At 39.0% G+C, this 16,762-nt stretch overlaps 1 protein-coding gene across 1 annotated transcript in view; it reads left to right on the top strand.

Moving 5' to 3' along the window:
* LOC119736858 overlaps positions 1-16,762 on the top strand; it is a 42,914-nt gene that overhangs the window by 7,108 nt on the left and 19,044 nt on the right. The window contains exon 3 of the mRNA XM_038210867.1: positions 9,488-10,801. Coding sequence (XP_038066795.1) covers positions 9,489-10,801 — 1,313 coding nt within the window. The 5' untranslated portion in view covers position 9,488. The remainder of the gene's footprint in view (positions 1-9,487; positions 10,802-16,762) is intronic.

The raw sequence follows: 16,762 nt of genomic DNA on the forward strand, positions 1-16,762 counted from the left end.
ATAGGCCCATCAGTTTCATTTCCTGTCAAACACAATCTGCATGTTTTAGTGTTTCTCACGGAACATTATCATTTGTTGCACTGTCCTTGTAAAGTGTGTGTACTAAAATAGGATTCTGTTTCAATTGTGCAGACCCAGCTAGTCAGTTACCAGCAGCATACAAATGTACTTAACTAGGGGACATATGGGCAGGGCACCCCTCCCCCTGGGCGTGTACCCCTCTCCCTAAGCGTTCACCACTCCCCCCTTGCCGTATACCCCTCTCCCCCAAGGCGTGTGCCCCTCTCCCTAGGAGGTACCCCTCCCCCTCAGAATCTGGAGGGAGGCAAAATAACTTCTTTTTAGTACTCTTTCCCATCCCCCCCCCCCCCCCCCCCCGCCCGAGGAAAAAAATCTTTTGACCCTGTCCCCCCCCCCCCCCCCCCCCCCCCCCGTCCTGATTGCCCATAACATGTACATGGTACCCCTCCCCTCAGAATCTGGAGGGAGGCGTAATAACTTCTGATTAGTGCTTTCCCCCCCCCCCCCCCCCCCCCCAAAAAAAATAATTCATTTGACCGTCTTTCCCCCCCCCCCCCCCCATTGCCCACCTACAAAGTACATGTATATGGAACCCAGTTATTGGACAATTGAAGAGGCAGAACCATGGGAAAGAAATAGGCAGAGAGGCAGTAATTAACAGGATTAACAATGTGAAGTAAGAGCAGGGCAGTCAGATTTTTTAATCTCAAGATAAGTGTGACAGTGAGAAATTTAACAGCTCCTGTCCTTACATTTATGTCTATGGGGAATTGACTTGGTTTGTCCTTAGCAAAGGAAAAAAAGCTGCTTTGGTATTTCTGTCACATTCTAACATACAGGTCGGTACTTGCAGCACGGCTAACCATGTGCGGTCTGGATTTCAGGACCACAGGTAATTTATAGTTGAAAACTAACCATTTCCCTAACCCTAACCCTTGATTTAACCTGTAATTATTGAGAAAACGTTCCTCTGGGTTAGCAGAGTGTATGTCTAGAACAAATCAGGATTTTGTCTAACTGGCTGTTGTTAAGAAAATGCTGTGTTGGCAAAATTGTGAAACTTATGAAATGATTGGAGGAATTGCCTCAAAGCAGAATCAGCCAAGTCAAGCTTTTCCTGCCTGCTTGTGGACAATTTGTACTTTACAATACAATCAAGAACTCATTCATTCAAGGAACTCTTCAAATCAGGAACAGCCAAGCCAAGCCGAACAATCGGACGGTGTTTACTTTAGCACCTTGTTTACCCTCATCGGTCTATTGTGCATTGGCTACTGTGATTCCCATCTTGTGCAGTTTGTGCTTGCATGGAAATCAAGAAAGTACATGTGTTTCTAGAATTGCTTCAAATTGTAGAATCAGCCAAGGTAAGCCTGTCCTGTTTTCTTTGCGGACAATTGGTCCGTGTTTAGTTTAGCACCTGGTTTGTTTACCCTCATCTGTCTGTTGTGCATCGATATGTTGCACGTATGTTTGAACTTATGAAAATCAAGTAATTATTTCAAGAATTGCTTTGAGTTGGCACGGCCAATTTGATCCCAGCCTGCACCTGTTTGCTTTGCAGACAAATGGTTGGTGTGTACTTGCAGCTTGTTGTTTACCCTCATCTGTCTGTTGTGCATTGACTGTTCTGATTCTTGTCTTGTACACTTACATTACAAGTGGAAAATACCATGCCAACTCTTTAGTCTACCACATACATGTAGGGTACTTCACCCGGTGTAAAGCTTAGAGTAGGTCCGACATGGCAGTCAGGCCTGCGGAAAGTAATGTGTATTTACTCTACATTCACAATCTGGGACAGAACATGAAAATAATTGATATTTTGAAACTCAAAGGTACATGTGGAATAAGTTGTAGCACAGTGCAAGGTGTATTATGCAGACAGGACATGTATGTGACCCATATTCCTACTGTTTGGTGGCACACACACATAACAAAATTATCTGTTTGTCTATCAATTTGAGGATTTTTTGCAGTTCAATTTTCGCGGATGCTTTACGTATGAAGTTATTTACTCTACAACCCCGTTATAGCAACTGTCCTTGTTTCGTCAAATCTGTTCTTACGAGCAAATGAAGAAGATCCAATAAAATTTTAGGAGGTTGGCGTGGTCTGAGGGAGTTGGTTTTGGTTTTGATGAATGACATGAAACAACAGAAATACAACTTTCTTTGTCAACTCAAGGAGTAACTGTCTGCCTCAAAGATATCAATTTTCAATTCTGCAGTGGTGATTTTACATTTTAACATCTTCTACCATTTGTGACAAAGAAAAGAAAATAAGCCATCTGTAATAACGTATTGTGAATCCGTCGGATTATAGATTTGTATTTCCTAAAGATTACGATATTCTTCTATTTTTAGCTATTTGATACCATGTGCAAAAATATGTAATATTTGTTGTTCAAAACACATGAAAATCAATGATATCAAATGTATGTCAACGTTATTGGGGAATGGTCGACATGAATTATCACAAAGGAAATAAATTGGGGTTAAAATGACTTAGATTTACCACATTAAATGTGTGCGTGTCACTGGTCATGATTGAAATGCATTGTAGTGATACTGGGTTAGTTGAATCCACACAGGTGCTAAAATTAGGTCACGTATTATAGCGGCAATAATGGTCTCGGTCAGTTGGCACAAATTAGAAAAATAATCCCCCATTATATTATGGGTTTTGCTTAAGGCAAGCTCAATGAATGCTTGTGAAATGGAATAGAAATCAAGAGGTAAGAATTTAGCAGTAATTCTGTGTGCTAACGCTATATTTTAGCGGTGAAATAAAGATTTGATATGTGCACAGTTACCGGTACATCTTACTGTACAGGACATTCTTCCCTCTGTATTCAGTTTTTTGAAAGGACCAAACATGTACATGTTATTTATTTTTACATACAATACACATAATTATTATGTGCCATGTTATTGTGATTGCCATAGCACAGTGTACTGTACCTGCTGGTGCATCCATATTTGTGCACAAAAATATGGAGAGTTGGAAATTTGTGTTCATGTATCAAATGCATTCCATGAAGGTGCGTATTGAAACTGATACCCCCAAAACTGAGGGGCTCAATTGGTAAAATGAGCATGATATTTTGCTCTGCGTTATCAACAACACACACATTGCCTGTTATGTGTTGTAATGATTATTTTGTTATTAATAGTAGGCATGTACATTTATACACTGGCTGCATTTGTTGTACACTAGCATTGCATTTAGAGAAAGTCTTTCAAATTCAATTTAATTTCAATGTTCTATGGATACATGTACGTACATGAACTCAAATGTCTGTGCCCAGACGCTTACAACAGTATTCTATGCAAGACAGTGAGGAGTTAGTGCTCTAGTTATTTAATAATGGCAAGTAATGGATTGTCTCATGTACTGTACTGTACATGTACACATGTACGTGTATCTGATCTCCCACAAAAAGTAAGTAAATGAAGGCTGCCACTGAGAAAGTCCGCTACCAAACTTTCTTCCGTGCTCTTCAATCCACTTGCCTTCTTTTTTGATAACTGTTCAATTACAATACTTGGCCAGCCATTTGCATGTAGGTCACACATCCTCCTTGCTATTTTCTGTGTTCCTGTGTCTTTTAAAAAACTTTTCCCCCCATTTTCCTGGTTAACAATACACAATGTTTTCCCCTTCCACATCCTTGTTTTAAAATCTCCTGTTGACGAGCTCTTATAATATTTTCACAGAATAAACGCCACCATCCTCCAAGTTAATGTACCTTTAAAGCTTTTACCTGCCAGATTTAATTGAATAAAAATTGCGGTTGCCATTAAGCCATTCCAGTTGTACCACTCTGTTGGGGAAAAATCCCAACCAAGCAATTAGTGCTTCCATGTAAAACCTAACGTCTGTTCCCCGCGTGACGTGTTGACTGTAAAATTTAATTTGATTGCACTCCTCGGCCACAGGAAACGCTGGCTCTGTGGTTTCACAGTTTGTCAATTTTTTACTTGTTACTGTGATAATTAAAAAGAGCAGACGGTTATGCAAGTGTTTAGTACCCCATATATTACAGTGTACAATGTACATGTACTAGTATGCACATGAATGCAAATTAAAAGTAAATGTGTACCGGTATTTCAATTGAAAAAAAAAAGATAAATTACTAATGACTGTCAATAAAAGTATGTACTTGAGCCTGTGATCATAACATTTCTTTAAATTTTTTATGACATTGGCAATTAATGGTTCCGCCTGCTGCATAAAAATGGCAGCCGATGTAATTCAAAATTCAGGGAAATTTGGTTTCATCTATTTTTCTTTGGTCCCAAGCACATCAATTACTCAAGTGAATTGGGTTGATGACATTATGCCCTCTCACTGAACTTTCCTTTTTGAAAATGAAAGTTAGAACAAATTGAACTATATATTGGACATTGAAATAGGCTATTTATTTATTTAAAGATGAAATTCAGCAAAAGATACAATTTTTCTACTAGTGATAGTGCTGTAGTTTGTTTGAAAAGTCATGATATGAAATAATGCCTGAACTAATGTGTTGAGGTGAAATTCCAATGTAAATGTGACAACATGTAAAATACTGATATTATGGGAAAATAAAATTTGAGGAGGGAAATACATTACTAATTAATGACAAGTATGGTGAGAAAATGGGGTTGGTGTGCTAAATATACATGAACTCCCCCCCCCCCCAAAAAAAAAACACCACAAAAAATTAAAAAAAAAGAATTGAGAATACCCTTTTTACCCCAAAGTTATTATAGAACCGTGTCTGGGTTAAAAGTGAATTACAGGAAGTTTTATTCACCAATCATTTAACATGAATTAAACTTCAAACCAAATAATCGCCTTCATTTATTTATTAATTTCATTCACTTATAATGTATTTATTAATTTCATCTCTTCAGGTATTTATTTTGCTAGGAAGCAACATGAAGAATCCTCCAAAATCCTTCCATGTGCAGGAAAGTAACAGCAGATTCTTATTTACTAAAACTTTCAAGGGCATCAAGTTTTCTATGGACCCCATAAAGTATCAGTGATCAGGCTGTACCATCCTCAGTCATTGCAAGATCCTCTGATGAAACCTTTGGATGGATTTTGAAGTCTCTTGGCGGTTTGTTTTAAATATTTTCTCAGGTCTGCTGTGTGTACCTCGGGTACATTTTTGTGCTTTACAATGTACATTTTGTTGAAAAGGTAAGGAATGTCTATGGGGAAACCACTGAACTGGACATCAGATCATTATCCTTATTCTGACAAAAAGCATCACCTACACTAGCTGGTAAATTGCCTCTAAATACTATAGCCTTTTACCAGATCTGTCAGGCAAAAACTCCCCTGCGACCCTCCTTTTTCTTTCATCCTCTGGAGGCAGGTTGACAGGTATTGTTCAGGCTTGGCGAGCTGTGGTATTCAGCTACTTTAGTGAGCATATCTCGGGTCTGTACTGTCCAGTTTCACAATCAGTCTTCCTGCTGAATAGATAAGGGTGCCTAAGTAGTGTTGGTTTATCGAACTGTACTTTCATTCTGTGGGCATTGGCCTGACTTGGCGAAAAGTTGAAGTATATTGCAGATGGTTGAATTATGGTGTACCTTGGATACTGACATAATGCTGGACCAAAATTGGGTAGGTACAGTTTTCCACTTGAGGGAAAAAAATCCTGATTTGAAAAAATGAGTGATATGAAAAAATGTGAATAACAAAATTCATATGAGTGGATGAAGTGTGACTGCACTGTAGAGAATCCTGAAACACAGTGACTGGTGAAAAGATTTGGATATTTGCCAACTTGTCAACTTGTCAGCACTACATGATGTGAATTAAACAACTTGTAAGGGAAGGATCGGATGATACTTGCAGCTTTGGCGGAAATATTTAGTGGAAGAGGTGGGACTTGGGAGATGGATCAAACAGATTTTTGTATATGTTGTGACTTCATGTACTTTTGGTGGGTTGAATTTCAACCCCAATAAATGTTTCCTTCAAAATCATGTCTTAACCAATGACCTTGTACATGTTACATTTACATGATGTTACCTAAACTATACAGCTATTTATTCCAAGCCAGAGGGGCATTGACTCATGACTAAGGACCTACCCATATTGATTAACTGGATTATCGACTTAGCTCAGAAGCAAAACATCTTTTCACTTGGCGGTCCAAGAAGAATAAGGGGAATCAATGAGCAAAATGTACCAGATGCAAGGAGGCAAAGTGCTGTTTGTATGTAAACAGCCCTTTCTCACGGATGTGCTCAACAATGAAGACGCCCCATAAACCAATTAGTCCAGTAGACGTGAACGTATGTGAGCGGTTGATATTTTTGAGTGCATAACCAGTGTACGTTAGCTTCACCAGTGGTGTTATAATTTCTCTTCTCATTTCGACACGCATGTGTGTACATGAACCTTGTACAATAACTGCACAGTGTACAACAGTCAGTTGCTCCATTATTCCTCACTCTTTGGCCTAAAATGCTCTTCTAAAATCCACTGATCTGAATATATCTCAGTATCCAGAACCACACCAACTTCAGAAAACCAATGTGTGCAGTTGGAGTGTACCGGTACTATGCCGCTGATGCAATTCCATTTATATTATAGCAGTTACTTTCCCCCAGCTAATTACTTCACAAAGCCATGAGATAAGCGTGACCTTGATGTGAATGGAGTAGCAGCATTTTATAGTAGTCCAAATATTAGTCTGGAATAAACAAGGTGAGTGCATTATGGCATTTTTTTAAGCCATAGTTAGTGTGATGGATGACTGATGAGGCATCTGCTGTAGTATTATTGCACAGGCTTCTGATTTCGCGGATTATTTTACATGTATAATGTACATCGTGTGAAGGTATGTCAACTTTCTTAAGAATTTACGAAAGTTATGACCAAAAAAGTATAAGTCGAATGATTTAACCATGGAGGAATAAGAACACTACCCAAAAAAGTGAATTTATATTGGTGTTTGTTTCTACTTGTTTGGCATCTTACCATCAGTGCAAACTACTGCAGACTGGGTAATGTATGATTACTGGTGGGATTTAAAAGCCTACAGGTAAGACATTTTGAAATATGTTGAAAAAAAGGTGATCCTAAGGGCTATTACAAGATAGCCAATAGGTCTAACTCTATTACGTGTACATGTACAATCTATATGGTTTTGGTATTTTTAGCACAAGGCCCACACATGTTCACTTTGTACACTAACAATTTGAAAGTGCTACTTTATAATTGATGAATCCCCCACTGAAAGAACCTTGACTATCTAAAATCTGAGGTTGCTGACAAACAAGCTGCGAAAAACCTTCGCACTCCTCAGAAAAACGGTTGTGGGTGTAACAAAGGTCATAATTTAAACATGGAGTGGAAATCAATGACTGGCAATGTGGAGGTGTTTTGTGAACATCCTTGAGAAGGACTTGAAAACTCACTACGTTGCTAAGCTGGTTATCCTGCGTGGAATGCCAAATGATTCTATGTGGATTTACTGTACTGTCAATTGTCATAAAGTATGTAAATTCTATTGCACTGTGAAGAACACGTAGAGGATCTTTTGCTCTCTTTGCATTTATTTTTGTTTGTTTAAAGCAACGATATTGCTTACAAATCTAAAGTAGGGGGTGCATACATTGTAACAACTAACCTGGAATTTTTAGCTCAGAGGAAACGTCCTTCAGTGATTACTTTCTTTTGATCAAAACTATTTCTGGTGGACTACCGGTACTTTCACAGGGTTTTGGGATGAGCTCTGTCTTCACTTTGAGCAAGTTTTTTCTCAGTAAATTATTACATGTACTGGTAGACCTGTGTGTTTGTGGGTAATTACCAATGTTCCTACGTGCCTTTATGTGGCTATGTGAGTCTGGAAACAGGACGCATGCATTCACAGAGAATTTAGGTAAACTTGATTTGAGCAAAGACTGTGGTGATGTGAAAATGCAAGGCCTTTTGATTTGATAATGTGGGAATGTTACATGTACATGTTACATGTACCCGGTATGTTTAAAAATGAAAGAGCTCTTAAGGCCAAAAAAAAAAATAGTCGGTCTCTGGTCAGACCGAAGTTCAGGAATTGATGCGGCGACGCGTTTTTTTTTTTGTGGCTTTTTTTTTCTTCAAGCTTGTATTGTATAGACAAGGTGGGTACTATTTTGCTTTTTTGTGTCCTCATTATACATTGGTGTCCTCCATAATTTACCTTGGTGCCCTTTATCATTTGCCTTGGTGCAATTTCCCCATTCCTTGGTGCTCCTTGGTACAAAAATTTGAGGAGGCGCGGCAATAGAGGGCGCTGTTGTAGCTTCCGTGTTAATTAAAAAAGAAAGAAAAGGTTGACGCGCATGATTAAAATCGATGCGCGCGCTGACCAGAGACCGAGTATTTTTGTTTGTTTGGCTTAACAGTAAGAAGTCGAAACGTGAAGCCCTGAGTGCTTGGCTTAAGTCTGAAATTCAATACCAGAATTAAAAAACGCTTTTTTTCCCACAATTTTAGAGTCTTTAGCTGTAGAGAACAATATTAATTTGTGAAATTGAAATTGTATTTAACATCTTTTTTTGGTCTTGTTTGTTTTTTTGGTTTTAAACAGACATCACTGTTGCGGTTCACGTGCAATACATCTGTAACTGTTACAGTCTTGCGCAAATTTAACTTGTAAATGTGAGGGAAATTTATAAATTCTCCTCAAATTGAAAACATCCTTGATGCTTATGACATGAGGGAAATCCTGAACCCAATTAACTGAGTCAACCATTCATGACCAGAAATCCTTCTTTATGTGTACATGTACACAATTTTGACTGGTAAAATATTTTTCTCAGAGAAAAATTTCCTCAAGAATCAATCGATTCCAAGACTGATTTTTCTTGATGCATTTGCAAGCTTTAGAAAAGTTCTAAAGATCAAGAGCACTCTACATTTCCAAGAATTCTGTACATGGCACCACCGATTCTGCCAAATTTTGATCCCGTGTACAACCAATTAATTCACTGTATGTTTCCCACAACTTTTTTTTCTAAAGTTGAATGAGAAAGTTGTGGTTTTGAGCCTGGTTTTTCCCTTTGTTATTGTAGGAAGGATGTCTGGTAGTACATTGGTGCTGTAAATATTTATAACCATGACGTGGTTGACATCCTGTGTACAGTTTTATTTATAAATACATGTATGTATGTACCATACTCTGTTCGGAGCTTAAAAATGGTGGGCAGTGGTGTTAAGGCAGAATCAAATAAAAATGTAAGGTAGCACTTCAAATGACTTACTACATGTATAGATTGAACGTTTGCAATAAGCTTTTGTTGTGACAGCTACTTCATCAGATGCATACATGTTCAGAGCTTGTTGAATTTTGAATTTACAACTTTATAAAGATGAGTTTTAAGTATAGAATTTTGAACTTGCAACTTTTTACAGTTTTAAGTATACTTTAAGTGTCTCATTTGGTTTTTCTTTGGATTTTTTTTACTAGAATGGATGGTGCAGAGTTGTATTGTTTTGAAGACTTTGAGAGTCAACTTTCTCCTGGAGAGCATCTGGATGACACTAAGAACACAGATGGCCAGTGTGGAAACAAAAACCTCAGAAACGGCTCTGGCGAGGATAAATTCAGGATTCGAACCAGGACAGACCACCCAGATCAACGGTTGAGAGTGGCACAGAGAGAAACCAGCGGGGTTGAACAGCATGTCAAGAACGCTGATAAGCCCAGTGTCAAACTGGGTCATGGCAACAATCACCAACGACAACAGGATGGACGGTTAGATCATCCTGGCTTCCTGGGGAAATCCCAGGGCTATGGGCCGACAAGGCAGGGTGGTGTCACTGCCGTCAAACAAAGGATTCTACAAAGAGGAAAGACTGTGGATGGACCAGAAGCCAGCCACGTTGGCGCTGTGGGATCCAACCGGTTCAGACCAGGGCACTTAGTGAGGACTCAGTCGACTGATGAAGGAAAAGAAATACACAGGGGTCCCAGGGAGTCACTGAACTATTCTGACAGAAGGATTTTGCAGGTTAATGACCAAAGAATTAGTAAAGGTGTGAGCAAAAAGACAAATTCTGTTACTGAAATGGAATCAGGAAATAGTGCCTGCATGAACGGTGACAGCATGCACAGGGGAAGCACAGCAGTATCCGAAAGCGCTGCCCTCTTGGATCACGTGGATAAGTTGAGCGTGAGAGCCAGACCAGACACGAACCTCCAAAACAAAAAGATGCGGGAGGGTCCTCCAGTGACGGCACTGCGACCAGGTCGGTCGGGAAGCCCTCGCAGTTGGAATTTTGCCACTCAGAGCATCGTCCCCCGATTTGCCAACAGGGAAGACTCGGAGATTCTGACTGCTATCCGAAAGAGCCCTACCTTCAAGGGTCCCAGTGACGAACGCAGACGACCTCTGGTGACAAACTGCAGTATAGATAGTGCAATGGACCAACAATTGTCAGACAATGCACCATATATTGCCAACAGTGTCGCTTCAAGTGCTGATTGCCTCTTGTCCGACAAACAGGACAGCATCAGTATTTTTGGCCCCGGAGATCTCATTAAAGATGTCATAGCTAAGACTGGATCCATCCATTCTGAGATACCCACTGCTCTGCTGGATCCTACAGAAGAAAGTGAAGTGAAATTTGATGGGCGGCTTCAAAGCATCTCGAGTCGTGATGTTGCACCAGGTCTGCCTCCGTCAGGCAGAGGAAAGAAGGTCTCAACCAAACCTCCTAGAAGCCGAGATGCTTGCACTGCTGAGGGTCTCTGTGACTGTGGAGAAGGTTTTAATCAAAGGTTGGTACTTTTTCTTTATCATCCTCTCTTTTATCCTGTGGCCAGTTAAAATATTTGGGTTGGAAGTGTATTTTATGATGTCTTAGGGAATTATATGTTTTCATGCTGTAAATTTGCCAATTGAACGCATTTTGACTCCAGCAAATTTAGCTGCAAATATTTTACGTATGAATTCGCTTTGCCTTTTTGGAAAATAAAAAATCACTACGTTTCTGGAAGAGATCTGGAAACTGAACAGCAGGTACATTGTGCACGAAAATCTTCAAAGTTCAGTTTTTAAAAAGTCACGCACATACATACATTGACAAATTTTCTACATATGACGTGTATTTTTTCTCAGTTTTGAAGTTTTTCTCTTTTGAATGTTTAACTCAGTTTTGGTAGACAAGTCTTTCAAATGAAATCATTTTTGCAAGTTGTGAAAGAGGAGGCTATCAGTTTTTGACTCCCTTTGAAATGCCGACAGTACCTACCGGTACATGTACATGTACAAGCTTTTGCTCTTGAATTTCTTGTCCTCAAAGTTCAGTTTATTAAATTTGTTGCATAGGCTAGTATCTTGTTACCCATTACACTATTTGTTGTTATTGAAAAATTAACCAATATATTTGCTTTCATTGTGCATGCAGTTTGACTTTTGAGGCGCTTGATTATTGAAACAAGCCTCAATGCATGGTCTAGCAAGTCAGGCAATCATACTAGTGGAGGAAAATGTATTGGTTTTAAGGGGTGGGGCTGTTTAGCAAATCTCTTGTATCGCTCACATTACAAACATTTTATGGACATTGTATTCCATTCCACACATTTCATCAATTTCCAAACATGTAACATTGCACAAAATCAAATTTGAAGAACGCCACTGGCGACTAATAGAAAAAACAGAAAATGTGTTCAGCTTTAGCACAAATGACAACTGACTATGTAAGTAAATGTACGGCAAATTTGACAGGAAAGTAGTGCTTGCCAGGGTTCATGAAAACAGGGCTAATTCAAGAGGTAGTTTGTTTCAAGGAAAATTTCTGAAAAGTTTTAATCAGTGATCATCAGCTGAATATTGCAATTTTCCAGAATGTATAAGATTTTGAGTTTTTACTGTGTTTAAAATAAAAAATACCCCAACATAGTGTTGGCTTCTAATGTATACACTGTACATGTACATGTACCGGTAGAAGGCTGTCACATTCTGAGTGAAATTCTGAGGCATTGGCAGATGAACACAGCGCCCTCTTGTGTTTTAAGCCGGTGATTTTTTACCAGCATGTGTATCATGTTAGTCGTGTTGTCAAGTGGGTGGACAGAGTTGATTGCACATTCACACATGCGTAGCCAGCAATGTTGAACAAGGGGTGGGGGAGGTGCACATCATTAATTGGACCGGATGGGGTCAGTTAAAAAGAGGATGCTGGGGGTGCTGTTTATGATATGATGTACAAACCGGGTACTTTGCGCTGGCAATATTGACTTTTTTGGTCCATGACTTATTTCTCTTACATTGCTAATTAGGCATTAACATTTTCAATGGGGCCTTCTTACATTTTATTCTTTTAGCCTTTAATTTTGTTTTTTGGGGGTTCTCTATGAAGCCCGGGAAGGGACAGGGTGGAAATTTTTTTGGAATTTCCTAATTCGTTAGCACAAATTACTAATTCGTTCGCATGAATTGCTAATTCGTTCGCACGAATTCCTATTTCGTTCGCACAAATTCCTAATTCGTTCGCACGAATTGCTATTTCGTTCGCACGAATTCCTAATTCGTTCGCCCGAATTACTAAATCGTGGGAACGAATTAGTAATTTGTTCGAAGGAATTAGTAGTTCGTTGGCACGAATTCCTATTTCGTTTGCACGAATTCCTAATTCGTTCGCACGAATTACTAATTCGTGGGAAAGAATTAGTAATTTGTTCGAAGGAATTAGTAGTTCGTTGGCACGAATTCCTATTTCGTTCGCACGAATAACTAATTCATTCGCACGAATAACTAATTCGTTCGCACGAATTACTAATTCGTTCGTACGAATTACTAATTCGTTCGCACGAATTACTAATCCGTACCCACGAATTGCTATTTCGTTCACACAAATTGCTATTTCGTTCCCACGAATTGCTAATTCGTTCCCACGAATTGCTAATTCATTCGCACGAATTGCTATTTCGTTCCCACAAATTGCTATTTCGTTCACACAAATTGCTATTTTGTCCCCACGAATTGCTAATTCGTTCGCACGAATTGCTAATTCATTTGCACGAATTGCTATTTCGTTCGCACGATTTCCTAATTCGTGGGAACGAATTGCTAACTCATGCATCCGGGAACGTTCCAGTAATTCGTGGGAACAAGTTGGTAATCCGTGCGAACGAATTAGCAATTCGTGGGAACGAATTAGCAATTCGTGGGAACGAATTAGCAACGCACGAATTAGTAATTCGTTCGCACGAATTACTAATTCGTTCGCACGAATTACTAATTCGTTCGCATGAATTACTAATTCGTTCGCACGAATTACTAATTCGTTCCCACGAATTGCTATTTCGTTCACACAAATTGCTATTTCGTTCCCACGAATTGCTAATTCGTTCGCACGAATTGCTAATTCATTTGCACGAATTGCTATTTCGTTCCCACGATTTCCTAATTCGTGGGAACGAATTGCTAACTCATGCATCCGGGAACGTGCCAGTAATTCGTGGGAACAAGTTGGTAATTCGTGGAAACGAATTAGCAATTCGTGCGAACGAATTAGCAATTCGTGCGAACGAGTTAGCAATTCGTGCGAACGAATTAGTAATTCGTGCGAACGAATTAGCAAACTCCAAAAAAATATTCCACCCTGTCCCTTCCCGGGCTTCATATTCAGCATAGCCAATTTGTTAATAATATTAAAGGGGTACTAGGTCCTGAAATCCCCGAAAATTTCATGTTTTGGATTGTTTATTAATCCTATTTCAAACATGTGGTTGAAAGGAAACCAACCTAATGTCTTACCGTTCCCGAGAAAAGAAAAAAAAAACCTGGTTGTTTACATCGGACACGACGGAGTACGAATACGTTTTTCGTGGCGTTGTCATACAGACGATATACACATTGTGTGTCTCGGGAACAGCGATGACCAATCACCAATGCAAAAAAAATTGTGGTTTCTTCAACGTCCGCAAAAGGCAAACACTTTACGCGTACGAATGAAATCACAACTAGCATCCAAACTGCTCAAATTAATATGGGGTCGCAAAAGCGGACCCCGAAATTCGTTTCTCGCACGCATAATACAGGAATAACACAAAAACGCCCAGTTTTTAAAGGATAGTTGTGTGGATGTTTCTATCCTAGTTTTAAATGTTCTTTCCGGTTAACATAATCTCTTTCAAAGTGCGTTTTGTAGCCCTATTGGGCTGTTCCAGAACCTAGTGTCCCTTTAATAACTTGGCTATGCTGGTGAAACATTCAGCTGAAGCTCTATTATACAATGTAATCTACCGGTCCGTTATTTGGTACATTACAAAATTTAGGGCTGTGCCATGTACCGAATGTATACTATCATCTACGGAATACAGAATAGCATTTTACCAATTAGAAGTCTCAGGAAGATGAGGAAAAACATCCGTGATGTAAATTCATTTTGCATGAAATACATACACATGTAATATTAGTAGCACGTTTGTTTATGGTGTAAATCGAGGATTTTCTTTTGCTCCTCTTTCCTTTTCCTTTGTTTTTAACTAACTCTTATTGGTTTTGTACACGTTTTCTAATCGAGGTCTCAGGTCGTACTCGATTAGGTTCCCGTCCTCGATTCACCGATAATGTTGCACCTGTGCGTCCTCAATTTACACCATAAACAAACAATGTCGCCTATGTTACCGGTACACACGTGTATCCGCAGGCATCATGACACTCACATGGTTGTTATTGTGAATAATTACTGTGTAATCGTGATGCAAAAGGAGCTTATAAATACATGCAGTTCAAAACCCTAATACACAGCCATGTATATAATTTTGTAATAGTGTACATTCATTACATAAATATGGGGTTCAGTACCAGTATGTACATTTGTACACGTACCGGTATATATGTACAATGTATGATACATGTCATGCACTATGGTGCATTGATCAGGAGTCCTGGCCCAGTGAATGTGTCACTATTATTAAGGAGTGTTAATACATTGTATATGTATGTATGTTCTGAATATTAAAATTTCATGACTTCATCATTAACACGTCTTGGCATAAATTTATTGAAACAGAAATATTTTTCAAGTGGAGAATCATTGATTGGTAGCTACCAGTATACAAAATAATTTGTAATTTGTCCATGAAATCATTTTCAGTTGGATTATATTGTCTCCTGAGTAAACTAAGATACATTGTACAATGTAAGTTTTAAAATTCAAAATTAGATTTTGTGGTGTTAGTAAAATTAAGAGGAAAAAAAAAACATGTGAAGATAAAAGTGCCATGCTGGCCTTTAAGTCAGTTTCCAAGAAAGTGCACTAGAGTGTGGTGAACGTCTGTGGCAAGTTCAGTTGCTCCTTTCTCTCAATTGATTTATTCCTCCGGAAGACTTGGAAATTAGTAACGCGATCCACTTCTCTCTGTCTGTCTTTCACTTGCACCCATGTGTTGCCACTTCATACATCCAAGTCCTGTACATCAGGCTCTGATTCTTGCCTCTGGGTTTTTTTTTTGGCTGCGCAGATGACGTCAATGTATGCTCTTGTGTACATAGCAGCATTACCGATGGCTTGCGTTTAAATGCAACTGCGTTGATGGAAAGACTCTCATTGATAAATGAAGCAGAGTGGGGATATTGTCCTGCGTTGTTGATGATTTTGGTTTGAAATTTTGTATTTTGTCATATTCAGTGCAGCTGCTCGATATTTTTTTCAAATTAGTTTAAGATTCAAAACATTAATCGTGTGTTTTGCATAATATTTGCATAAAATATCTGCCCATGGTCTAGAGTATTTTGGATACAAATTCCCACCACTGGAATGACTGGCGCATCGACAGACGTGGCAGCCATGTTTTTAGCATGGCCTTATGATACTTGCCCAAGTAACCGGCTTAGCATGTCACATTATGTACTTGTGCCAGGCTCAATTAAGCGCAAGAATTAAGTCACGTGAGAGTTACGCTTGGACGAGTAAGGGGTGAGGGGTAGGGGTGTATCGAACTTGCTCATTGAATACTTTGCTTGGTTTGAAATTCCTGATCTCAAACAAAATAATTTTCTGGAATTGAATGTCATTTATCAAACTGAAACGTGTAGTGTTTCACATAATTTTCCTGTGTACTTTCAATAGCATCTGTGTTAAAAAAAAGGATAATAGAAATGGAACAATAGACCTAAAATTTCACAATAAATTCAACACAAGTTACACTAAATCTTAAGTTAGTAAAAAATTCATTATTGATATTCATGAGCGATGTTTTGCTACAGTTTGAAAAAAAAGGCAAAGCTGAATTTTTCAGCTGGACAGTTCTGGCCTAATCGTAATTAATTTTGTTTGTCTGCTTATCTGACACTCCTGCTGACTTGTGACTGATCTTGTGAATAACATGATTGTTATATTGAATGTTGCATAAAGGTGTCTGTAGCCTAGAGCATTTGTGAGCTGTTCAGCCTGCTGTGTGAGACACATTTAAATGCAATTGTGGTCTACTCTGAATAAATGAGCTCACCCTAATGTTTTGGTATCTGCTGTGGATTGATTCTGAGTTACCAATAAGGGAGGCATTGAAAGACGATGGTACAGTGACTCTCAAGGTGATGTCATGAACACTTATTGCTGTAGTGTGGCCAGGAAAAAAAACAACCCAGTTGTGATTAGATTAACTTCATCACAGCCAGCCATCCAGGCGTCAAGATTTAACCGCAGATCTGTTAAATGCACACTGTGATAACAAATTGTGGGTGGAGTTGATCCACCCTGAGAGCTTAAAGCTTGGCTTCTACAGACC

Source organism: Patiria miniata, unplaced genomic scaffold (assembly GCF_015706575.1).
Source record: "Patiria miniata isolate m_02_andy unplaced genomic scaffold, ASM1570657v1 HiC_scaffold_3, whole genome shotgun sequence".
Classification (NCBI taxonomy): Eukaryota; Metazoa; Echinodermata; class Asteroidea; order Valvatida; family Asterinidae; genus Patiria; species Patiria miniata.